The sequence below is a fragment of the Pomacea canaliculata genome, linkage group LG1, assembly GCF_003073045.1.
Source record: "Pomacea canaliculata isolate SZHN2017 linkage group LG1, ASM307304v1, whole genome shotgun sequence".
NCBI lineage: Eukaryota > Metazoa > Mollusca > Gastropoda > Architaenioglossa > Ampullariidae > Pomacea > Pomacea canaliculata.
Window position 1 is genome coordinate 25,215,372 of NC_037590.1, and position 26,211 is coordinate 25,241,582.

At 44.0% G+C, this 26,211-nt stretch overlaps 2 protein-coding genes across 4 annotated transcripts in view; one reads left to right on the plus strand and one right to left on the minus strand.

The window, feature by feature from the left end:
* LOC112570322 (tektin-3-like) lies at positions 1–11,560 on the plus strand. Of its 3 annotated transcripts, none has more exons than XM_025248711.1 (7): positions 1–102; positions 3,180–3,919; positions 5,505–5,575; positions 6,377–6,520; positions 7,617–7,839; positions 8,953–9,107; positions 9,522–11,560. In XM_025248711.1, the coding sequence occupies exons 1-7, from the start codon at positions 90–92 to the stop codon at positions 9,745–9,747; spliced, it is 1,572 nt and encodes a 523-aa protein (XP_025104496.1). In that variant the 5' UTR covers positions 1–89; the 3' UTR covers positions 9,748–11,560. The 3 variants fall into 3 exon arrangements, with proteins under 3 accessions (XP_025104496.1, XP_025104503.1, XP_025104512.1); XM_025248718.1 differs by lacking the exon at positions 6,377–6,520 and adding an exon at positions 6,590–6,733; XM_025248727.1 differs by lacking the exon at positions 1–102 and adding an exon at positions 1,099–1,277.
* The window catches only part of LOC112570312, a 16,901-nt gene continuing 1,556 nt past the window's right edge, over positions 10,867–26,211 (minus strand). The window contains 15 exon segments of the mRNA XM_025248700.1: positions 10,867–11,035; positions 11,990–12,189; positions 12,930–12,997; positions 13,000–13,112; positions 15,239–15,325; positions 15,578–15,733; positions 16,041–16,214; positions 17,941–18,123; positions 19,072–19,145; positions 19,456–19,629; positions 21,124–21,202; positions 22,175–22,419; positions 23,116–23,256; positions 23,637–23,740; positions 25,019–25,173. Of these exon segments, the coding sequence (XP_025104485.1) occupies positions 10,918–11,035; positions 11,990–12,189; positions 12,930–12,997; positions 13,000–13,112; positions 15,239–15,325; positions 15,578–15,733; positions 16,041–16,214; positions 17,941–18,123; positions 19,072–19,145; positions 19,456–19,629; positions 21,124–21,202; positions 22,175–22,419; positions 23,116–23,256; positions 23,637–23,740; positions 25,019–25,097 (1,995 nt within the window). The 5' untranslated portion in view covers positions 25,098–25,173 and the 3' untranslated portion in view covers positions 10,867–10,917.

Here is a 26,211-nt window from a genome sequence, read left to right on the forward strand (position 1 = left end):
TGCATTATGGGTTCTAATACAGTTTCCTTAGAGACGGCGTCAGCTTCTGAAGTGTGCTCTTTGTCTGGCCGTCAACGACAGCAACCAGCATGTCTGCAGAAGGTGATGACCATTCTAGATGTATCATTTTTATGTTTCAATACACTGCGTGCAATCTTTGTTGACGATTTGTCTTTATATGTGTGAAGATTCACCCAGAAACGCTGCTTTATTTAGCCGAAAACGTTTTAGGAGTTGCGCAGTACGCTTCCTAAATATACATATATAATATAGACACTTTAAATAATTATTGCATGGGAACGCTTTTTGCTAGGTCTTTAACAGATTTTAACAACTTGAGGCAAGTGTATTAATATTTTGCGCTTAATTTTGTTTCGAACAAACTATACACGTATACGTGTCTATAAGTTAATGATGTGAATCCGAGAGTATCGATAGCATCGCGATAATTAACTTGGTTTATCAACTTATGTTATAGGGCTTTAAAATGCACTGGCTGTTAATCTTTAATCTGTTGGTGACATATTCTTTCTTTTTAAACATATAATCCTTCATATATAACAGCATTGATGTCCGCACCATAAATAACTATATATACGAAGCCACACCAGCTGCAAATACACATTGTAATTCATTTTGATGTAACAGTTCTTTTTCATAAAATTTTCATTTTAGATTGAGAAGATTCATTAAAATGAAAAATTGTATGAAGTTTATGATGATGTTTTAACTTTTCATAAATGTGATGTCCATATTCTAATAGATTTCTGGGTGTATCTTTTGTCATTTAATTATTTTAATTTCTCACTAAGCATGGTTCTTCAAAACATTCTTAACTTTTTATCCCCAGACAGAAATTTGAATAAGAATACTTTATTTTCACTCTTTCACGTGTTTTAGTTTGGTAAGGCAAGGGTGTTCAAACTCTTATACTGGCTCTTAGGTCTGTTGAGGTCGGTTAACACAAATTGTATGACGAGAACCCAATTAATGCGCAGCATGGCACAAGGGAAGAAATTCTTTGGCAAACACATGCATTGTTGTATACCACGCTGCGCCAAGTGGAAGTAACGTCCCCTATCCGTTGCCAAGTGTCGCCTGGTCACCGACTAGTAGCTGGCGGCCAAACACTTAAGCCACTTGCTGGGTTCGTTCTCGCTAGGTGTAGCTTCAGGGTGATAAATTTGTGCAGTAGTCCTACCCGGTACTCTGTGTGAAGCTCCTTCGAAACCGTGATTAGAAGTGAGACTGGGTGTGTGGTAATCCGAGCTCATAAGGTAAGGACAGATTACACTAGCATTCTCTCTGATGTTTGTGGGTGGGTAGAGTTAGGACTCGTAACAGCCTTTTGTCTTTAGAGTGTGATCAAAGATTACTTCACTAAAGTACTCCACTCACGAATACTGAGAAACACTTATTTGTCTTTCAAACTTCGTTCCTTTTGACAGCGTCAATGATTACATAGTTTATGTAACTTGTTCTACAGGTCATAGTAATGATATAATATAGTCATACAGGCATTCGTTGGGTAGTCTAGTGCTTCAATTGGAGTTAGAAAAATTTCTAACAAACACGCAAGGACTGTGTGTATGGTGAGTTGATGGAGGATGGAGTGAGTTCTTCGGATAATTGAGTACTTGCTTTTATATATATATAGAGAGAGAATGTCCCAAACGAAATCTGATCTCAAGGCCTCCAATTTTGGCCGGAGAAGGCAGAGGGAGGAGAGTGAGAGATGTGCATATTTGGAGCAAGTTCAGTGAAACAGAAGTAGCGAAATAAAAGTATTATTTAAACGGACTATGCAGTCAGTCCAATAGGGTTTAACAGAACGGAGGCAAGTCAAATAAAAGTATGTGAGGCTATGCAGTCAGTTCAGCGGGAGTTTGGTAGGGAGTGAACCCTAGGTATGTGAGGCTGCCAACAGAGATAGAAGTTAAGATATAACAGATATAAGCTACGTTATCGTCATGAAAGGAGCAGCGGCTGTTTTAGCACTGGCAATTGATTTTTCAAAACTAGACTAACTTTCCAAGAGGCAGTCTTCCGGAACCAATGCACCGAAAGGCTCCGCAATCAATGCTTTGTCTGTTTATTCTCTGCTGTCATGTTCCTCAGGGATGGGTTGCGTGGGCCTCTGCATTAACCCTGCATTGCTGTAAAGCACGGACCTACCCACTGGTCTATCCTGTCATATTTAGCAGCATGTCTGTATGCAGAGAAAAAACGATACTAATGTATGCCAGCCAGGAAAGGTCTGTAGGTCTTTCGCTCTGTAACTTTGGCTCCTAAAATACATTACATGACATTGCTAAGTTTCTATCGATAAACAGCATGCCTAACTGGCAGGGGGGTTACTCTGCGTTAGAAGAATGTAGAAAAGAGGCAGGAACGGCAGGTGCTGAATGAAGTTAGCTGTTGTTAATCTGTTTGCCACTGGTTCTTGTACTTCATACCAAGCAATCTTCCATTGACTGCTGTTCCTTTACAGAAAATTGTTTTCGGAAACGAAATGGAAGTTTAAAAAATAGTATCGATTTGAAACGAATAATGGCCAGATAAAAGCGTGCACAGGCATGCTGTCGGATACACAATGCACGACGTGAAAACAAGTTGCACAAACCGGCATGTACGTGTATATACGCGCACGCGCGTCCGTGAAATGCACTTAGGCAGCTATGCAGGGCAGGTTTGGGGGGAAAAGCTGCAGAGTTCATTATAACATGTATAATCCGTAAAGCATATAACTAACTTCTGTTTCCTGCGTTCAGATCCCCTCTCGGGCACACTGTTTTTTCTGCGTGTGGTTCCTATTTACAGGGCCAGCTGTTCTGCCTTAGATACTGGCACGGGTAACACCATGTTCCCCTCCCTTTCTATTCCCCTGTTTGCGTGCGTGCGTGCTTTTTGTCTGTTTGTTTGTGTCTATGTGGTTGAGAGAGAGAGAGAGAAATGGCAATGGTGGAGAAACTTAATGTCCTGTTAATTTGCTGATTTTTTTTTTTTTATTGTTTAGATTTTTAGGAATGTGATGTTCATTGTACAGTCCGAACCTCTAAGTTAATCCATGTGGTTTGTTTGTATTTGGTGGTAGTTTTGAACTTTAATATTTAGGAACAGATGGATTAAAATATAATGGAATCATCACTGAGGAGTAGCTATGTATTTGTGGTGCACAGTGGCTTCCCACCCCTCACAGCCGACCATGGAGTACCTTGGACACACGCAGACTGCCACATACATGACAGGGCCGCGGATGAATGCTATGCAGACCTTTCACCTGCCATCTACCGCCACCATGCACTCCACCTTCAAGTCGTTCGACACTTACCCCGCTCCTTCCCCCATGCGGCGCTCCCTCACCACCCTGCCGTGGCGGCCCAGCACGTACTACCAAACGGCCAAGGTGAACCCCGCCCAGGCCCTGACGCGCTCCATGCCAGACCCGCTCTCCGCCAAGACTCAACTCAGCGAGCTGGATGCCATCAAAGTGCCGCCGGTCTTTGCTGCCTCTCGCAACGCCCTCTACACCCGCTACACGCCCAACGATTGGTCAGCATCCAACCAGGGCAACTACCTCACCTCTGACCGCGTGCGCTCCAACGCCGAGCGCCTCCGTCTGGAAACACTGCGGCTGTGCCGGGAGACGGACGACAAGACGCGGCGCACGCAGACCGACGTGGGCAAGCGGCTGGGGGAGCGACTCGGCGACATCACTTTCTGGAAGACGGAGCTGCTGCAGGAGACCGATAACATGATCAATGAGATCGGTGCTCTTGGGGAGGCCAAGCGGGTTCTGGAGAAGGCGCTGCAGGAGTCGGAAAACCCGCTGCACATTGCTCAGGAGTGTCTGTATCACCGCGAGAAGCGCCAGGCCATCGACTTGGTGCACGACAACCCCGAGAGGCAGCTCATCACGGTTAGTCCTACTAGACCCCCCCCACACACACACACACAATGTTTTGATGTTCAGTGAGCTGGTTGGGGTGGGAGGATGTCGAGTATTTCAGGTCTCTTTGTTGTGTTAGCTCCCTTTATAACCTCGCATGGTTTTGAGAAAGTCACTGAGGCAAGAAACTAGACGCGAGGAGTGCCAGTGATGGTCTGCTCCAGTGCCAAGTATAAGGTATATATCCTCGCTGGCGACCCATTCGTGTGTAAGGTCTTAGATCAACTCCTTGAGGCCAACTACTTACACCAGCTCCAAGTGTCTTGAGGTGGTAAAAGACCAGGAACCATGCACAGAACACTTCGCTACTTTCCAACTTTTCCGCGTCAGTGCACTCCTTCCAACCGCCTCCGTCCCCAACCCCACCCTCCCAACTTCTTTCTCACTCCTTTCTTGAGCGACTTGTAAGGTCCTGACAGTGAACTAGCTCTGAATGCGCCATCACATCAAAGACTGGGCATGTACGGAAGGAACGTCAGTGACACTCACCCGATGCAACCAGACTCTGCAGTGGACGTTGATCTGACTAAATTTGATAGGGAACATTTTAAACTACACCTATTTGGTAAGAAAAACTTTCTGGTTTCCACAACTACGGGCCTGTGAAAGTAATAATGTCCCCATTAGCGCTGATGGAACACCTACTCGGTATTGTTCGCGCTTGTTCTTCTTTTGTGCAAGTTAGTGAACAGATGCGTTTTTGAACACGGGGATAGGGTTATCAGTGTGAGAACTTTTGAATGAGCAACGCAGTGCTAGTAACAAGGAGCAGCGAAGTCCCTCCCCCATCCCCTCCTGCACTACCCTTACCTCCTGGTCACGACCACTCGAGAGCATCTGGACGGATGTCCATGGCTGTGCTGTCTGAGGTCACGAGTGCAGCTAGCCCTCTGCTTCTCGCCTTTCTCTCCAGCGCCCGTCCACACTAAGACTCGGCCGTCCTGCTTGCCACTCGCAGGCTAACAAGACAATAAACCTCAAATCGGTGTACTTAAGGAACCCCACTTCACGCAGGCAATTTTACTTTTATTAAGTTGGAGTACGGTTGTTACGCAGAGTGATTTTAAACAGCCACCCGAAGTACGGCTCATATTGCGTGGGAAAGACCACAAAGAAATAAAGTCCCACCCCTACCCACTAGCCCCACACACTCACACACTATTCACCAGAAAATAAGTCGTTAGCAGATCTGCTAGTCTGAATGTGTGATAAACAGAGTCTGTGAAGTTCTAGCTTCCCTCCGTCATCTACTATCACCCACCCAGTCTACCTCCCTACTGTAACTTTTCCCTCTCTACCTATCACACAAACATCTGTCCTCATTTTGCCTCTTCATACTATTATCTTATCTTACTCTACATATCCCACAAACACCCTGTCCAGTCTCTACCTATCCACTATCCACATACACAGACGTGGGAGGCGTGCCTGCAGACGTTATATCCCCGTCCACTGTCTGCACGAATATGTCCTTGATGTGATATGGGACCAGTTTTAATTTTTCCAGCCTTTTGACTCAAGACCCACTGGTGCGTTTACCTGTTTGTCCTAACAGGAAGTTGACGTCATCAAAAGATGTCAGGAACGTATGCGCAACACCATCGACAAGGCCAATGTTCAACTCAGGTAAGTGACGCCGTTAGACAGCAACTGTTGTTTTATTCGACACAAAGTAACTTCTAATTATAAATTATTGTTTGTTTAAAGATGCTTAACAAGATATGTCGGAATGTCTCATGACTAATTTTCTACTGAAGACATCAAACTAAATTTCAGTATCTTTGTGTCATTGAAGTAGTCCGACAACGCTGTCTCATTCAGTGTGCAGCTCGTATCATGGAAGCAGCAAACATGCTAGTGATTACTGCTGTAATTATCTTGATGTTGTTTGGGTAAGGCGTATAATGTATTAGATAACGTCAACATTTCCTTTACAGAATGTTTTAAATGGCAGAAGAGAGGTAACCGTTATAACGTCGTTCAGAGTTTCTTTAGAAAAACTAGCTGCAACTTACATGTACATGGATTAAACTGGTGTTTTATTCTTTAATGCTGACTAATAATTTGTTCTTAGTGTGTACATTTGTATAGTATATTTTTGTAACATGGTTTTTCACGAGCACTGCTTTTGTGCTAGCATCGCATGGAATCAGACACGTGTCTGCATGAGTAATTTCACTCGTGGTAGGAACACAGCTGTTTCACTGAACTGTTTACACAGCACGTATTCTGTGTTAAAATTCTCACGTGAGCACGACAGTTTGACGAGTGACAGGATTTGCTGCCATAAGATGCTTATTTTGAGGACGTGGGTAGAAGGTAAGCTGGCAACCGTTTTCACACACGCTGTTATGACGTGTGAGGATTTTGTTGTTCACTTCATACTTGTGACTCGTGGCACCCCACCTCCTACCCTTTGCTTGGCAGCTTGAACAGGGCGGCCCAGCACGAACTGGAGAGGGACTCTGTCGACAAACAGTTGGCTCAGAACGTCGACGAGGTGTGTCACGGCCTGCGGAACTCCTCCCGAGGCCTCGCCTTCCGCAACGGCGTGGAGCGCATGGATCCCACGTAAGTGTGACGTGTTTTCTGTTCCTCCCAACCCACTTTCTGACTGACCTTTTCATCCTTGTGTCTCAGCATTGACCGCGCTGTCCAGCATGAGCTGGAGAGGGACAGCGACGACAAGTTTATTGCTCAAACGCTGGACGAGAACTGTCACCGCCTGCGGAACTCGTCGCGTGGCATAGCGTATCATAACAATGTTCACTACCTGGACAACACGTGAGACTGCGTGTCGTCAGTCTTGGCCCTTGGGCGGCCTTCAATTTTCAATTGATTCACATTTTCTGTTTTCCTGACAGTTTTAAACAGTTTCAAACGAGAGGCTACAGTTCAGATTTTGTTTCTTTCGTGTTCTTTTTGCATGGGTTTGGGAACGATGACGCATGCGTTGGGATGCAAAGTATCTTGCGAACGCCATTTTTTGGCTCCAAGGCCGCTGTTACTGATTTTTTAAAATGCTTTAACTTCCCAACAGTTTAGTGCTCTTTACCCGCTTTCAAGTACTTTTTGAACTCATCACCAACAAATTTTCCTTTTGGTTATCTGGCCTCTATTCTCCCCCTCACCCACCCTCCCAAGTATGTAAAGAGTAACGGGCTTTACCTGTGACTTACCGCGTGAGACTTCTCACGGTGACCTTTTGTTAATATTTGGTCCACGTCTTGCAAATCTGCCGTCGGTTCTTAATAATGTTATATGTAATTTTTTCCCCACGACCAGTCCACTAGTGTTCATTCCATTGAACCAAATAAATGTCGACACCGTGTCATTGTCCTCCCCCAACAGCCTCAAGGTCCGCTCATCAGCGATCCTCCTTAATCACGATTTATTGTGCAAGGCCTGCTTTGCTGACAACATGGTGAAAACAGGCCTTGCCAGCAACAGAGATGAGCCTTCAGTAAAGTGTGCTCGATGATGAGTTTTATTGACGAAACTAGTAAATATGCGAAAGATCGAGTTAGTACCTTGCAAATCACTATGTTATCTTGTATCAACAAAAGAATGATGACATAAGAATCAATTTATTTTAAAAATTATTTTCGTTTATTTCAATGTTAGCGATGTTGTACATAATATGGCTTGATGCCGATCTTATCATCAGGGTGTCGGTACCCGAGACGTGGGCTCGGTTCAGCAACGACAATTTGCAGCGGTCGCTGAGTGAGCGGGCAAGCTCCAAGCACATGCGCGCGGAAATCGAGAGTGTGTTGAACGCCTGCTCCAACGAGATTTGGAACCAGTGGAACAATGTCAATCTTTCTCTCAATGAACGCATCCAAGAGACAACTGATGCCAGGAACAAGCTGCAGACTCACCTCTCAAAGGTGAGTATAAGATTGTAACTGTTCTTTATGCTCACTTATCTTTGTCACTTCTGTTTCTTCCTCTCTGTCACTGGCTGTCACTGGCCCTCCTTCCTTCTCAGTCTGGTGAAGAGAGGAGGCTAGGGGACACTAGCGTGTGTTGAAATTCTGCTCGATATAGTAGCATCTTTATAATTATAATTATTAATAAACTGTTTAAATATTTAATAAACTAGTTAAAATACCTCCTCTTACTCATCCTTGCAAGCAGCGCGTTGCCTTACACGAATAAAAATGATTGCCAAAGCTGCATGTCAGGGACAAGAGGCTTGCTGGACAAGAAGCCATGGTTGTCTGGACCTTCGTGCTACCACGTGACTACGTTGGGCGGAGCTAAGGCGGGGTTGATTGACAGGCGTGCATCAGTGTAGCAGAATAGGGGAAAATGTTTTTTTCCATCAATTTGACTTGTATGTGATCAAGAACTGCCGCTGGTTCAACTTGTATGTGTTTCATGCCTGATCTTGATGCCTGTTCACTAACTTGCTAAACTTTGTTTCGTTATGATTCCTTTAACGACTTGCCAGTGGTCAAACAGTCGTGAAGGAAAGAACTCATGAGCACAGAGAGAGATTGTCACAGTGTGCTTTTATGAGATTATAATTAATGTAATAATAAGGTATTGGGTTACGTGTGACTTACTCAAGAAATGTGTAGGAGACAAGAAGAAAAATACAGACAAAATGAAGCAGGTGTAATTGCACTATGATGTTACTAAGGAGTTTATTTTAGTTTGGCCAAGGGACAATGTTCGTTAATAACAGATCTATTTTTCTCAGGCTAAGAGGCAATGCCCTGTCACTAGCAGGTTGATTATAGTCTGTCTTTAGTTTGAAACTGCCGTCAGGTGCAGCACTCCATTACACTTAGCCATGAAACACGTGACCTGATCAGTTGTCAATATTTTCTAAAAGATGCTGCGAAGGTGTTCCCTTCTACGCTGTAGCTAAGACTGCGAACGCGCTCCATATGATAGTAAATGTTTGAAGTCTGTTCTCTAGTTTGGCTACCATTTTGTAGGGTTGTGATGTGGAATTTATGTTAAAGTTTTTCTATTCATACCCTTGCTAACAGGTGCTGCAGGAGATCTTTGACATGGAAAAGAATATCGAGTTCCTGAAGAAATCCATCCAGGACAAGCAGGCTCCCATGCAAGTGGCGCAGACGCGACTGGACATCCGCTTGCGTCGGCCCAACGTGGAGCTGTGTCGCGACCCCGTGCAGCATCGGTGAGTCTCTCTGCCTGTGCGCACATCTTCGTGACGTATCGCCAATTATACAAGTTATTATCCATTATATCAGTTATTTGAGTTATTGTTTGTCTTGTCGGTTATTGACCGTCATGTCATTGATGTAAGGTATTGTCATGTCTGGTTATGTATTTTTTTTCTATCTCGTCGTTTCTGCAAGCAACGTGCGCATGATTGAAACATCACTTCTCTTGATTTACGTCACCACACTGATCATAAGAAATGGGGATGCACGTGCAGGTTTCTAGCTTTCGATATCTTTTATATTTGATACACTCTGTTGCTGGAGATGTCGACGATGGCGACTTCGTTAGCGTGATTATGCTATATAAACCACACTTGTATTTATTATTATTATGTTGTTATCTCTGTATGCCCTGCGTATGGTTGCAGACTAGTGGAGGAGGTGAGTGAGATCACAGACACCGTGGAAGCCCTGCAGGAGAAGCTGCGCTACGCGGAGAACTCCTTGCAGCATCTGCTGCGCACCAAGGCTGCCCTGGAGAGCGACCTGGCCGTGAAGAACAACTCGCTCTTCATTGACCGCGAGAAGTGCCTGGCCCAGCGCAAGACGCTGCCCATGTCGCCGCGCGTCTTCAATCTGGTTAATTATGATTAAACCACCGAATCAAGCTGCCAGTTAAACTACCCACGCGATGGTTTTCATATGAAATATTATTTTTCATTCTGAAGCGAAAATTAAGGTGTTTTTTTAAACAGAATTTAAAAAAGTCCACACCCGAGGATGAAGGTATAAAGCTTGTTAGCGCTCGTTAATATACTATTCTTTAATAACCAAAAAATGAAAACTATAAGCTTTAACGAAGTACATTTTGACTGCAGTTAGCGGACTTGTCAACTGCTGAAATAGTTATAATATCGAACCCATGTGAATGGACAGCCTTATTGTGCATCAAGAAAATCAGTATTATGGTGTTTTATATCGCTGTTGTGACGTCATATCTTGCTATAATGTGGCGATTCTTTGGCGTTGGTAGCAGTCGACAGGGTGTTGTGATGGCGTGGAGGTATTTATTCCACATATGTATGCTTTGCTGATTTTTTTTCTTCGCTCGCTGTCGTCATTGATCGAGGAACGTGCACACCGTCCTGGCAGTGCGACACAACTGGTTACAATTTGCTCACATGCTGTAAATACACACAACATTTATCTCTTCTTAGATCACAGATTTCAGCAGTCAGTAGTCAGTGGATACTTCATCTGTGATAACTAGCTTCCTCTTTTGCTTGATCTCACAGCTAGTTGCTTCTAGAGGCTTTTTCCTCAATTGTTTTCCTCTCGTGTTTGAGTGATGCGTTTTATTGTAGCGACATACAAAAGGAATTTCTTTTATTGGTCACTTGTCAAATATAATACGTAAAGCTCGAAATAAATATTTCTCTGAGAGTGTGATTGTTGATCATTAGGTGTTCATGGCTTCATGATGATACAAAATTAATAACATTATTCCCGATGAATAAACTACCTGAGGCTACGTGATAGGTGGAATTTGAGAAGATTCATAATTTTTTTAAATACGTGATAAGTGGACTATATTTATTGCTTTAAGACTCTTGACTGGTTTTCCCGCAAGGGTTATGAACATCAGTAACATCGTACAAGAGGATTTTGTCAGCACCATACCTCCGATATATACGATCGCTCAAAAAACAGATCATCTAAAATAACTTGTATCATTGTTAGCACCAAGTGTGGTACAAATAAGTGTAACAGGTATTAAAGAAAATAGCGTTTATTTAGTCTGTTTACACCGAAGTTAGTCTTCACTCATTCCACGTTCACAGGCGTCAAAGTCCTCGCATGGTCTGCTGCTACTTGTTGCTCTGGTAGCGAGGTCCCAGGGGATGTGCTTTGCATCAGTTCCAGAATTCGGTCAAGCTGTGCTCTGTATCAAGCCAAGAAAGATTTCGACTTCAACTTTTTTGTGTGAAAAATGTGTTCATCGTGTGCACGCTGTCTGCGCTTTACATGTCAGTTTTTAACACAAATGTCTTCGCTAAGAGCATGGACACCGCAGGTAAAACCCTGCCTACAATTTACATTCAGCAATTACAACAACCCAAACAACTCGTACAGATGTAAACGACTAGGAAATTGCTGGGATGTAGAAAAAAAGTGAAATGTAAAATTCGTTGAAATTTGACTACATCGTGTTCTTTCAATAAAATATAAGGTGAAATAGTTGCTGTTACTTGTCTCCATCAGTATGCTATTTTTGCACTGTTACAGTTGCTGTTACTTGATTCTATTAGTATGCTGTTACTTGTCTTCATTAAAGTATGATGTTATTCCCCTACGTTACAGAATGTTGTTACTTGTGTCTATTACAGTAAGCTGTTAATCACGTTTGAGAGCCGCTGGTCACGAGGCCGTGAAATGCAAATAAACGATAACGACTTGGAGACTGTCACCTAGGTCCTAGGGTCATCTTTCCTTTGGAGAATACGTGTCTGTGTACTAACATGTATCTATATACTAGCACGTGGGATGAATAGCTCGAGCTAAAGTACACAATACTTGCTAATGCAGTATGATGATCCAAAAACATGGACCCAGACCGGTGAGGATAATGTCATAGATAAGAGGTCGTCGATCTCTTTCTCTAGCGCGTAGAATCACCAGCCATGAAACAGGTGAGGTGATCAGTAAGTAGTAAAACACAATCAATGTGCTATGAACTTTAACATATGAGTGGCAGATACACTCGATCTTCCAGCTTTTATACTTGTGCGTGACTACAGCACTTGTCTAAACAACGACCACACTGTGTAGACAGCGGGAAGAGATAGGGGACGAAACAAAGACGGGCAAGAACACGAGAGTACAAACAACAACTGACTGGATCCTGGTGACGGAGTATTCCTGGCGGGACAGGCGGTTCTTGATCGTCAGCAAGTGGAACTTGTGCGACTCGAGGCTGTCCCAGATGTCACGCACGTGCTTGTTCATCTCGTTGAGTGGAGGGGTCTCCCACTTGCCCAGCACCTCCAGGGGGTTCCTCATCTCCTCCACCTCTCGGTAGCGTGACTGGCGGTAGCTCTATCAGCACACAGCAGGTGACTGTCAGTGCATGCTGACCGCTGTGACTGCGCCCGACTGTGTACACAACACTTAACAAGCAATCTTTCTCATTTACAAAAATACAAGGGGTTTTCGGAGTGATATTTAAAACTATTGGGGTTTTATTTACTCGTTGCCCCTAAATACACATTTACGTGTTAACCTCATCGCGCTCTTGATCCTTGGTGTTCAGAAACTTATTTGATTAATAGTATCATGTTTTATGTATGTAAAACTTTCTCATTTACATTTTGGTAATAAGCAATAATAAAATATCAGCTTTGAAATGTTTGAAAATAGCACCTGATCATACCTACCAACTAAGCACTTATTTAGGCTAGATTTCTTCTAAGATCCATTCTTTATCTAGCCAAGCACACCATGGCTGCCATGGAGTCTCAAAAGCTACAAGAGAGTCTCAGCTGTACAGCTCACGTGCACAGAAACTCCCGCACTGAATAGCTGAAAGAGGTTAAGCACATGACAGTCTGCAGAGAAACGTTACTTCAATCCTGGAAGAACTGCAGCTCAGAAGACTGATCATGTGACACACCAACTTTGATTGGTGAGATAGAAAACAACACCACTCAACGCTCTTCATGTCGTTAGGATGGTCTGTCTCAAGCTGTGGTCCCTCGCGCCATTACAAGTATAAAGCTACAAGACCTGTTCATCAGCTAGTTTCCGACTACGAATGCCACACTGAGAGATGATGACACCTTGCCAATGAAGAGACTGTTGAGCTCGACTCTGGCGATGATCCACGCCCTGTTGAGCTCCAGGCCCGCTGAGCGTCCCGCTGTACGTTCTGGTAGGTGTCGCTGAGCTGAGCGATCAGGATGTTGAGCAGCACCACGCAGCACGTGAACAGAAACACCACCATCAGGATGCAGCTCAGTGGCCTGTAAACAACGCTCACAGCTCAGTGGTCTGTAAACAAACCACGCACACACAGCTAGGCACCACACACACGCAGGTCAATATAAGTATACCACACATGCACGTAGCTCTGTGTCTGTCAGCACACTACACACATAGCTCTGTGGCCTGTCAGCACACTACACACATAGCTCTGTGGCCTGTCAGCACACTACACACATAGCTCTGTGGCCTGTCAGTACACTACACACATAGCTCTGTGACCTGTCAGCACACTACACACACTACACACATAGCTCTGTGGCCTGTGTCAGTACACTACACACATAGCTCTGTGACCTGTGTCACACACTACACACATAGCTCTGTGGCCTGTCAGCACACTACACACATAGCTCTGTGGCCTGTCAGCACACTACACACATAGCTCTGTGGCCTGTCAGCACACTACACACAAAGCTCTGTGACCTGTCAGCTGTGCGCGCTGTTCTTTCTTTGTGTGTGACTTCTTTTAACGGTGTGGTACGGAATATAAATTAAAGCCTGTAGCAAACGCGAAAGAACTGGACTCCGTGGTGTGAGTGTACACTGTACTTGAATGACCTGTACTTGTTTGTTCTCGCTGCATTTTTTTAAAAATGTAACACAAAGCTTCTAAAAAAACAGAAAATCACGGGGGGATGGGGGGAACTTAAAATTTGCAACTGAACTCATGACCCAAACTTTCCACCGCACAAAGTGACTTTATGCACTGTTCACCGATTGTTTAGCTGAAATGGGCATTTAAAGTCAACGAAGAGGCTATAAACGACAGAGAAGTGTTTCGAGTCAGGCATTCTGTCTTTCATTGGAACCGTTGTAAACGCCAGGAGGCACTGAACGACGTCCTGGAACTTGCAGCAGACGCAGACCACTCTAGACTTCGAACTACACCTACTATCTGTTCTTCGCCCAAATTTTTTGACGAAAAAGGCCGACAGCTTTGCTCAACAGAACCATCACTACAGAATGTCTGAGACTGTCGACACACGCCGACACCAGAGTAAACTGCGTGTGCCACTAACTGGGTCGTCCACAGGCTGGTGTGTACTGATGCCGACATCACCACCACTGGAACGGCAGCAGCAGGGCAAAACTCTCTTCCCTCAGAAGTCCACGGTCCACGATGATGACAGACAACCTACAGACAGCTAACATGGCCCAAGTGGATGGCCATCTGTCAAGAGACAATTGTTCAGTCTATGCGAGAAAGATGCACTGAATGTGTTTCAACAAAGGGGGTCATACCTTTTTGACTACCAAGTACTTGGACAGTTCCCGAAGTGTGTTTTGCCCATTCTTGGAATAGATTTTCAAACAAAATGTGTTCACATATTACTGTCAAATTCTTTTCACATGTCTGTCAACTTCTGTTAAGATGTTATTGTCAAAGGATGACATTCTGCTCAAACGCAACTGTGTGTTAATGTCAACCGATGGATTTCTGTTCACATGTTACTGTCAAATGATGAAATTCAAACAGAAGGGCGGTCTGATAGCTGTAACCTCCATAGCTAATATATTAATAGAAAATTAATAGGAAAAGATATTTTGATGAAATAGCAAGAACTATACTTACGTCAGTTATTTTTCAAAGTTATATAACTGTTTTTCATACAAAATCAACATATATATATTTCAAGACGCTTCCGCCAATGCTACATTAATTTTTTTTTAATCAGCCTTTTAAAATATAATTGGTGTTTTGCTTTGGAAACTTTTCCTCTGCAGACCTCATGTCCTGGTCATTTCTGAAGCGCTGGCCTCTCATGGTGTTCATTTAGTTTCAGAACAGGTGGAGATTACTAGGAACTACATCTGTGCTACACGGCGGATGCAGCAGCAAAGAAAAGTTCAGGAGTTGAACTTACATCCTTTGTTACTGCACTTGTGTCAAGCTTCGCGTTCTCACTCTTCGCCTAATCAAGCACATGCATGCACAAACTTGCGTGCTCTTCATGTTTGCTACAATAATATTTAATTGTGATTGCACCTACGCATCATGCACACATCTCACACTGTCTTGTTGTCTGTGTGGTGTTGTCTCTGCATGTTACAGTCACGCGTGTGTCGAGGTGTGTGACGAAGTGTGTGAAACAAGACCACTCACTGATAGCCGTCAGGCCCCGTGTACTCCACCACAGGGTTACCCTCAATCAGAATGCGCACGCCGGTGAAGAGGGTATTCCAGAAGTTTCTGTTGGACACAAGCATGGACCGCATTAGCTGTCTCTAAGCCTCCTGCTGCTGTGGACACACTATCAACAGCTACCTCACAAAGCATCATGTATTGTGCCAAGGACCTTAAATCGCGAAAATTTTATGCGTATTCTGCCTCTTTCTACACAAACTGGACGATGTTCCATTAAATCTGATTTAACGTCCTGTGCACAAACAATTATTTGACAGAATTTCAATGGGATAGCAGTCGTGGGAGTGAGGAACTCACCTGGTCTCGTTATGCACGGAGAGAGAGTCCTCGCCGCGAAGTGACAAGACAAAGGAGCCGCTGAAGGCGACTAGTATGACGGAGAACACGACGATAAACTGGGGGAAGTCGTGGGCAACAATCCGCCACAAAATCTGAGAGTAGGCTCCTGTTTGCCTGTAGACATGAAGACAACAATTTTAAAAACTGTATTAAAATAATCATGTTTATTGGATTCGGTAACTCTCTTGCCTTAAGCATCTTCTATGCTTCTATCTTAACTAAATGATATTACCATGAAAGTACTCTGACATTTATTTAATCAGTTTCCGCATAGCAATTATCTCAGTTTTACAAAGCGTCGTCCAGACAATAGCTAACAACCCTGAAGTTTTGCGAAATGTCATTAAAGTTGCTTATAGCAGATGGTGGTGTTGGTGGTTGGTGGTGATGGTGGTGGTGGTGGTGGTGGTGACGTGCAAACCTGAAGACAGCGGCGTATTTGAAGACGCGAAGTGTCCACAGCAGAAAGCCCACACTGAACACCGGCCACTGTTCCTGCGACTGCGTCCAACGCAAGACCACCACCGTCAGCAGCAGCGCCGACGACAATACGTCGATCCAGTTGAACTGGTCTGTCCAGTAGTCCAGGCGGTGCCTGCAGAGAGCAAACTTCAACAAATGTCACTCACTTCCTGCCTCGGATCGCAATCTTACATAGAAAATTTTATTCATATTCTGTCTCTTTCTACACAAACTGGACTATGGCATCTGTATATTAACTGTTTGGCAAGTCAGGCTAGGTTTCTTACATTGTTTCCGCTTAACATTGTGACCAATATTTGAAAATTACGATATCAGTTAGGTCAGGTCAGGTGGCTTGCAGTTTCTCTGCTCACCTTTCCCATCTCCCTTCTATCTTTCTTTCCTTTCTGTAACTCAGGACAGGGAGAAATAAAATAACTGCACTCAGGGAGCTGCGAGATGTCAAGTCAATGAAGACAAACAGTTCTCTGTACAGTTTTCGATCTTTCCTACTCTGACCTTTATCCAGGAAGAGCGGTAATGTTTGTCTCTATAATTTTCCCCTTTCCCTTCTCGTTCTTGCATTTGTTTGCCCACAGGAAACCAGTTACAGGTTCGCCTTTAGTTGTGAGCGGAGAGAGAGATCGTGGGACTGTGTACTACGTGGGTGTTTGTGCGCGTGTGAACCGGAGAGCATAAAGCAGCTCCAGTAACATCATTCACAAGTTGATATGCGCAGATATCAACGACTACTAGTTAGCTTCTGTTACAAATGATGGACACATGACTACAATACATGAATGACTGATATTTACAAGACAGAAGAGGACAGATATGAAACTATGATACAACAAGAAACAATATGATACGACATAAGCTCATATTGATAGAATGTCTTCATCCGTTGTATCGATGTTAAAGGTTATAGAAACATCTGATGATAGTCCTTCGTCATTTCAGGATGTGATTCTATCAAAGGTGAATGAAGTATTATCGATATTCAAACCTGTCAGTGAAGACGATAGTGTTAAAATGAAAAGATGATTTCCATCCTTGCAACATCCTTGTGGAGGGCGAGGTAATTAAAGGTGTGTCGGCACAGTTGGACAGTCGCTTACACAGAGTTGTCTCACTGCAGGACCAACAGCAACCAGGATCAGAAAAAATACTAGCTGCTGTACATGGATCTTTACAATGACTCCAAATATACAGTCGTCGGGAGTCGGTCAGTTTTCGGCTTTTCGCAAGATGAGGGTGAGACTGCAGAGCACGTGCAGCGGAAGTCATGTGTGCCAAGAAATCTCCTTCAGGATTGTCTCCACAGATTATCCGAAACCCAGTCATTGAGACTTCAGACGACCGCTTCAAGATTTGGGTGAAAATTATTGACAATAGACTATTTGCTTGAAACTCCTGCAGCTGGCGTTAACCTCGAAATTGAGGATGAAGCTCTTGTGCTCGGTCGACTGATGTAGGTCAGTCCAGGGAAGGGGTTTAATTCTATTTCCCAGACTAGTCAGCCATGTGTGTACTGATTATTTGCGACCAGCAGATGCATATTATTACTTTTCAGCAGCTAATGCCACTTCATCGGGGTATGGATGCTTGACCAACCCCGAATTGAACACCATTCTGTAACCTCAAGGAATATGAGTACTGTGTGAATAATTCACCGAGTCTGCACAAAATTGGACAATAAAAGCCTTAAGGTAGGCATGCTTGACTATGAGATAGACAGTAAAAAGAGCTCAGGTGTATTCGTACAGACTTTGATGTAAACGGTAGAGAGCCTCGGTGTATTCGTGTATACTCTCGGGTAGATGGTTAATCGCACGATTCTGTGTTTAGCCTGCACTCACTTTCTCATCTGGTTGAGTTCAAGAAGAAAGGTCAGCAAGATCGCAACAACAGACCATACTTCCATGACTGCACGTGCAGTGTGTAGCGGACTGTTGTAGACGGTAGGGTCGGAGGTCATGGTGGCCACCACGGCACAGAAGCACAGGGACAGCTGCGTGAGCAGAAACAGGAAGGAGTTCAGTCTGAAAAATAAGACGCCCATGGCCAGAATGCGTGTTCGATAATGCCAGGAAAAACAGAAAACCAATCAGGATACTGTGGATAATGTAGAACATGCATGAAACTTTTCGAGCATGATTCATTCTGAAACATTAGCAAATGTGTATAACCGTCAACCCCTGACAAAGGTCAACTATACCCCGCGCCCGTGTGTACTGTTTAGTACTAGAGATCATCTGCACTCGAGAGCTTCATCTCACCACCTTCACAAACGCACTGTTTGCCACTTTGGGCTTGCTGAGTAATTTTACTATTTGAGGGTGGAAGTGGTCACGATGTCTCACCTTTTTTTTTTTTTTTTGCTGTTACGCAATGATCACATTGAAAAGTAATGGCGCCAACCCTTTGACGGAATTCTCTACAAACATTGTTTGACAAACTGCTGGGTGATGTTGTGCAATGAACTTCATTCCTGCACGTGTTCTGTTACATTTAGGAGCGCGTGTCCTCGTCACTGCGCTGTACAAAGGCTTCAGGTAATAACAAAGGTAGACACGGACTGTCTCTGCTTGGTGATGCCAATAGAGGTTAGGCAAATATTTCATCAGCGCGTTCGAGAAGTTTGCAGACGACACTGCAAGGATTGTTCAAATAATTTCCAGCTTATACTTTACAGTTTTGGTACAGTTTATCTGGGACTGTAAAGGCAAGGTATCTCAGCGAATCTGTTCGGAAGAACGACGAACGGGAAGCTGGCTGGTAAGGCCAGCAAACTGACAAGTCTGAAAATTGAAAGACCTGAGATGGGCTTTAAAGTTTGCCAGATAAGACGATTTCTGTGGGTTTCTACAAAACCTCAGTAGGAACGCGTTGTTCACGACTGAGTAGTTCTTAGTGGCATTGATAAGCGGAACAAAAAGGCGAAAGTTTCACTAAGAAAGTCGTAGAAGTGACCTGAAGAAGGAACTTACTGAAACCTGAAGCGTGCGAACTCCTTCCACTTTCTTCGTATCAACAGTCTGACAACATCATGGTACACAATGTTCTGAAATAGAGAAAAACTGACTCCTTCATGAACATTCACAGCATTGACTCGCTTCTTCATGAACATTCACAGTTTTGACTTGAGAATATATGAACGTTCACACTATTGACAAGCGTTTTGGTGAACGTTCACGTTGTGTGCCGGACTGTGAGATGCATTCATTACAAGCGCCTTTCACACCAGTATAGGGTACTCAACCCCATTCTTTCACACCTACACACTTTCTCAACGTGACAATTTTATTACAAAGTGTAAGTGTCAATAATTGTTATTAAAAAGGTTTTAAACGAGTACATGAGAACCTTCTAACCTTATACCCTCCCTTTGATATGAGGTGGAGGCACGATTTAGATGTTGAATCAAAATCCGGGTGGTTGGGTGGTCTACCCATTTCATCTGCTTCCAACACATGGTAATGAACTCTCACGTGACCGCTCTGACCAATGGCGTCCACCATACAGTCCAGCACGGCAAGAACTGTTTGCTGCAAATTACATCAGACTGTCATCCGCCGCTTCTACACACAAGGAGAATTTAAAAGTGGGCCAGAGCACGGTTGTCGGACCTGTTTACTGGCAGCAAATTCACAAAAGTCTTTACAAGTTCGATGATCAAGAAAGTCAGAAAGCAACAGAGAGAGGGGACGGGTACTAAATACGAAACACTTGGTAATGCTCAACAGGCCGTTTAATCCAAACCGTTATGGTAAATTACTGAACGGAACAGTCGAGTGTCCTCTCTTGAAATCGAAGTGCAACATTTGCTCTCAGCTTCCACAGCAAGGGAGTCGAGTAACTGGTTTGTGCTGATTGCTGTTACTTTACGATTTAGAATCACTAAACAGTCTACCATGGGAACGAATGTGACGAGATGGCTGATGTGCACATCTTGACGACTCTGTTTAATGAGATGCCTGTTAGGTGCTTACGATATGAAACACAAGTTGGTTCAAATATTGAATACAATGTTGAAAGCAATGGACTGTAATTGCAATGGACTATCAGCTTTTATTGTCTGTTCCACATATCATCTTGCTGACACCAAGGAGTCTTCCTGAGAACATTTAATTGCAGCTGGGAGCGACTCTGGACAACTTTACCTTTGCACTATAGTTAAATCACTTTATAGTACCACGTGGTCTATAGACTTTCAATACGGCCCTCAAGTCAGACAAGAAAACAAAATAATAATAAGGTTCTTCTGATTTCTGTGGTTAAAGATCTGTAGTTGCTCTCTAGTGAAGCTGCTGAGACTACTCTGTGGAACTACTCTCACTGCCAACGCACAGCACTCACAAACTGCTGGGTCGACAGTCCCTTTAGTTGGTGACAAAGACTTATTGCTGGACAAATGGTGCGTGGGTGTTGCTCTAGATCAGGGGTGGGCAATTAATTTTCTCAAGGGGCCGCATGAGAAATTGGGATGGTTTTAGAGGGCCAGACTAATATAGTTAACTCAGTTTTACCCAATACTGTATATATATATAGCGGGTCAGCGGGCGGGCCGGTTAGAGACAGGATGCGGCCCGCGGGCCGGCCTTTGCCCAGGTCTGCCCTAGATGGAAGATGCGAGCCTACGGAACAGATGAAACAACGTGCGGCAAAACATGATCTGTTTTTCATTGGATGTTTGGGATTAATATTAAATTCCAAAGAGCATGGCTGCTCATTTTTTAATGTTACATTATATATTGTTCAATTTAAAACATTATACTCCATAATATCAACACAAGATTCAAACAAACGTTTAAAAGTACGTTTGGAAATGTCCGTTTCCGGTCAGATCTGTTTAATTGTTGTGTGATTGTTGTGCGTAAAATACCAAACATAACTATCAGTTTACTTCATCACAAAATGATTTTGTTACTGAGTTGTTTGAGATTAAGATTCGGCGTTTCGTATTTAGTACCCTTCTTAGCAGTCAAAACAACGCCGACATAAAATATTTAAAAGAAACGTTTGAACAAAACGCCAATCACCTGCATATCTTTATTGATGAGATCGTGCAAGCTGAGTTCTGCCGTCTTGTTCCCGAAGGTGATGAACAATGGCCGCACCCTGGACAGAAAACAGTCATAGCGTCATCTCTCCGCTTTGTGTGGGCAACACGTAGCTGTCACTGTGAGATAACATGCAGCTGTCACTGTGTGAGACTACATGCAGCTGTCACTGTGAGATAACATACAGCTGTCACTGTGAGATAACATACAGCTGTCACTGTGAGATAACATACAGCTGTCACTGTGAGATAACATGTAGCTGTCACTGTGAGACTACATGCAGCTGTCACTGTGTGAGGCAACATGCAGCTGTCACTGTGTGAGACTACATGCTGCTGTCAATGTGAGATAACATGCAGCTGTCACTGTGTGAGACTACATGCAGCTGTTACTGTGTTAGAATACATGCAGCTGTCACTGTGTGAGACATGTGCGACAGATCTTCTCCCCCAGGAGATCGGCCAGCGCTGAGAGAAGTGGACAAGTAGCCACCATTAGGTATGTCTTTAATCATCTGTCCACGCGGTAGCAACATAAACCTTAGCGGGGCACGTACATAACACAGGACATAATAGCTTTGTGTTACTGTGCTGCTAATGACCCGAGGCAGTATTAGTGACTAAGAGAAAACAGTACTAGTGAATCATGACAGCAGTGAATTATAAGCACAATGCCAACTACCAACAAACTGAAGTCTCTTCCCCTGCAACAGGTGAGAGTCTGCTAAAATTCTCATGTCTCGCGAAAGTTATTCCCTCGGTATTGGAATTGAGCGTCTTGTAACGAACTAGTGCAGTAATGTATGACTGTCTTGTAATGAACTAACTACAATCATTTAATTACCATTAAACTCTCAGTCACTTACAAGCACTAACAGCGAGATATTAATAATGTAAATATGATGATGCAAAGGTTTATAAGAATTTGCACAGAAAAGTACCGACAGCCGTGAGGAAACCAACTCTGCCAAAGTGCACACCCTGATAACACACGTGACCAAGCTAGCAAGCTCTAGAAGCCAAGACCCTACGAGGCGTTGGGCATGAAGGCCAGCAGAAGGGCAGCTATGTCGTCGGCGTTGTTCTGGATGGCGATGTGGATGGGCATGCGGTTCTGGCGATCGCGGGCGTGCGGCAGGGCATCGCTCTCCAGCAGTTTGCTGACAACGCCTTTGAAGCCGCGGCGCGTGGCGTGGTGCAGCGGCGTCTGCCTGTCGTCGTCAGCGAAGGACGGGTTGGCGCCGCGGTGTAGCAGGGTGTTCACCATCACTTGCACCTGCACACCACAGCGTCACTGGCACCTAACAAGAAGGTTCTTCTCCGTCCCCTGAGGAGGGACATTAACACTTGTGAGACATGGGCGAAAAGAAAATTATAACATGAAGTCAATAATAATATAAAAGTTTACAGCGTTGCTAGGGACATCACATATTTTTGGTGGTGTTATAGATATATATATTGTTCACATCTGTTCGCAGATATGTTACAATGGTGTTGACATGTTGTATGGTGTTCATGTTACAGGGTACTTTGTATGAAAGCATTGTGTTTACATGTTACATGATATCACTTTGTTGACACAATGTAATAGTGTTCATATGCTGTATTATTCAATTGTGTTGACGTATTGTATGGTGTTGATGAATTATTTCTGATAATATGTATGATAGACTACGGGATAACAGGGTGCAACCTTCATGTGTGCAAGCATGATGCTCGCGAGTTTTATGGTGCAGCAGACGCCTACAATCTGCTTGTTACCTTGCAAGGATCCGAGTGTAACCCTGAACTGTGATGATGTGCATGTTATCTGGGACTATAAGGAGCTGGGTATTATCTTAGACTGTGATGATCTGAGTGTTGTCTTGGACTGTGATGATCTGAGTGTTGTCTGGGACTATAAGGAGCTGGGTATTATCTTAGACTGTGATGATCTGAGTGTTGACATGCACTGTGAGGCTCGGCTTGTAACCTTTGACTCTGTGGTGATCTGCGAGACGACGTACAGCAGGGCCTTGTCCCTGTTGCCTTTGTTCTCTACCAGTCTGTCGATGATGACCTCCATCTCTGCTTCCTGTCGCCCAACCATGTGTGTTTGAGTTTTCCGCACCACCTGATTCACGAACACACACACACACGGGGCATATATATATTTATCTTCAAGAACAAAGAGCGGTTTTGTAGCCATGACATAATGAAGCAAGTCCCTTACGGGTCACCATTGACCCCTTCCTTACTCAAGTGGTTAGTTTTGTGAGTCAGGCACCAATCTGCTCGACTGCTTCGCTACCTACCCCTTGACACACCTGCCTGCGTCCTTCCTCTCCGGCTGAGCAAGAATAACAGCAGAACACCGACGAGAAACTAGTTTACTATACTATTTTCGTTTTCAACACTAAAATTATATCGACTACACAATTCGAAACATGAGCATAAGTTTGATAAATGGTTTAGCAGCTTAACTCGTTGAAGGAAACAGAAAACATGTCTCACTTCTGCCTGAAAGGTGTCGTCTGTAACATCTTGCTCCAGCACATCACACATGGATGGACGTGACTGATACATCTCCAGGTCAAAAAACTCCACATGATTTGAACCTGAGTGGGAAAACAAATAAAAAAAGATAAAGCTCAAAACGAAATAAAACGCAAAGCACGTGACCTCAGACACGTCGACCTTTGTCCTGTTTTGCTAGCGAAAGTCCACAATTTAGGATGATGCAGAAAATTGTTGCAAGAAAATGATAAGAGGGGAAAAAATTTCTAGCACAAATAATACAGTATAGACAATAAGTAATCAAGCCGTGTGCGGACGTTTCGCCGCCGGACGTTTCGCCGCATTATGTCAGAGAGAGAGAGAGAGCTTACTTACTTCTCAAAGAATGAAAGTAACTACTAGATTACACAATAATTCTTTATTTCAAACAAATTTTACACACAGACTTCACAGACAGTTCACTTTGATTGTCACAGATTATACGCAACAGCTTTGAGAAAAAACATTGATACAACGGCGAGAGAAATGTGTGAGCTAACGGTTCACATGAGGAGGGATAGTGAGAGAGAGTTCACTGATACATTGATACAATGGCGAGAGAAATGTGTGAGCTAAGGGGCGTCACACACTTGACTTCGGCTAAAAGTCCCGCGTGAAATGCCGAAATGAAGTTCCCCGCGCCGAAACGTCCGGCGGCGAAACGCCGGTCGGCAAAAGGTCCGGCACCGAAACGTCCAGCGGCGAAACGTCCGGTCGGCAAAAGGTCCGGCTCCGAAACGTCCGGCGGCGAAAAGTCCGTGTACCAATCAAGCTACATTATGAGAAATGTAATTCAGTATGTTAGTGTTCTACTGCATGCGCGCGTGCACACAGAGAGACATTTTCTCTGTTAAGGATGTATTGCTTTAACCACGATAAAATATCTTAACTTTGGTCTCTTTGGCTACACTAAAGCAATATGACCACATTAAAGTAACATAACCCATGTACGTGGGACCCCGAGGTATGCTTGCCTAGTGAGCAGTGTGAGGATAGGGTCCCTGCCATCCAGCCAGGCGTGTCGTAAGAGGCGAATAAGGTGGACACCTCATCTAGAGTAAAAATAGGTTGTGATGGGGCTAACAACCCCACCATGTAAAAAAAATGGCCTGTTACCGAAACTAAAACCAGAGAATTCGTCAAAGATGACGGAGGCAATGAAGAAAGTAACATAAAGCACTAAAACAACTGGGCCGTACAAACCTAACATCCGAACACAAAAGCAACATGACAAACTTAAAATAATCTAGCCACACTAAAGTAGTCTGACCACCTTAAAGTTCAGACGCCATGGTCGTTGTTGCTCCCCATCACATTTCTCACGACCACAACTCTCTCACCTATTGTCGTTGTGCCGTCCGAGCTGGTGACGCTAGAACGCACCCGTTTGCGACGTCGTACTTTGTCGTCGTCCCCCATATCCGGATGTCAAAAGATGCGGTGGTCCAACAGTCAGCGACGAGACGAAATCAGTGATTTAAGTGGGGAAGGTAATCTGTAATGACGAGGGAGACGCGATGTCAGCTACTATAGACTGTCTGTCACAGATACGGTCATGCACCAGTACTTCTTGGACGTCAACCTTTGAACGTTTTTACACACACACACACACAGACAAAAGTGTTATCTGATTAATAAAGATAACTTTAAACAAAGACAAGTGTTGGCACTTCTGACCCAAACATTAGATCACTAGTCGTGTAGGTGGCGACAGTGCAATGTCTTGCAGACGCCGGCTGGCACAGTTGGTGATGGTGAAAAAAAGTTCCTATTGTTCATTTGAAGGCATCTGGATCAAAGATTCTAAAGCAAATTTGTGAAAATGTTCACCAAACGAACACCTCAATCTCGGCGACTAAAGCCGCTAGGTTTTTAAAAGAGGTGTGTCAGAAATAGAGGCAGTCAACCACAGACACATCCATTCACAGACATTTTCACATGTTTGTTTGTGTAAATAAACACAGTGTTGACGCGAGAAATAATCTTTTTTTTAATGCGTATTAAATGGTATTAATTTGAAGACCAACTTGATCTGCATTATCAGACACGTGACACAACTGCATGACCAAGCACATGGCACAGTCATTGCCTTGTGTTATGAGTGTTACGAGCTCATCCGTCTATGATCATGCATGGTACTCCAATACATGACACTGCGCAACGAGACACATGACACAGTCATTCCTGGTGATTCCATGACTTGGCAGCGCATACGGCTATGCATGCCACGCACTCTTGGTGTAGTGAGGAATGCTCATCACGTGCACGGCCATGTGTTGTTGTACCCAGAGTAAATGGGAACCACTGACTCTCTTGTAGGCTGCAGCTGAGTAGAAGTGTCGGTGTGCTAGAGATGTGCAGCTACTAGTGGCACTGAAGCTTAAGACACAGCTGGGTTAGTGACAAGACAGTAGTGGCACTAAAGCTAAAGACAGCTGAGTAGCTGGGGTGATGCAAAGTGCTATATGTATGTTGATGTGGATTCATAGTGTTGTTATCATTTTGTGACGGTTTTGTTGGGAAGACTATAGTT

What these genes read in the sequence shown, in the direction of transcription:
- LOC112570322 (XM_025248711.1), top strand. An exon ending in CCGAGAGGCAGCTCATCACG is followed by an intron (nt 3,920 to 5,504) that starts GTTAGTCCTACT and finishes TTGTCCTAACAG; the next exon opens with GAAGTTGACGTCATCAAAAG. An exon ending in TGCAGACTCACCTCTCAAAG is followed by an intron (nt 7,840 to 8,952) that starts GTGAGTATAAGA and finishes CCTTGCTAACAG; the next exon opens with GTGCTGCAGGAGATCTTTGA.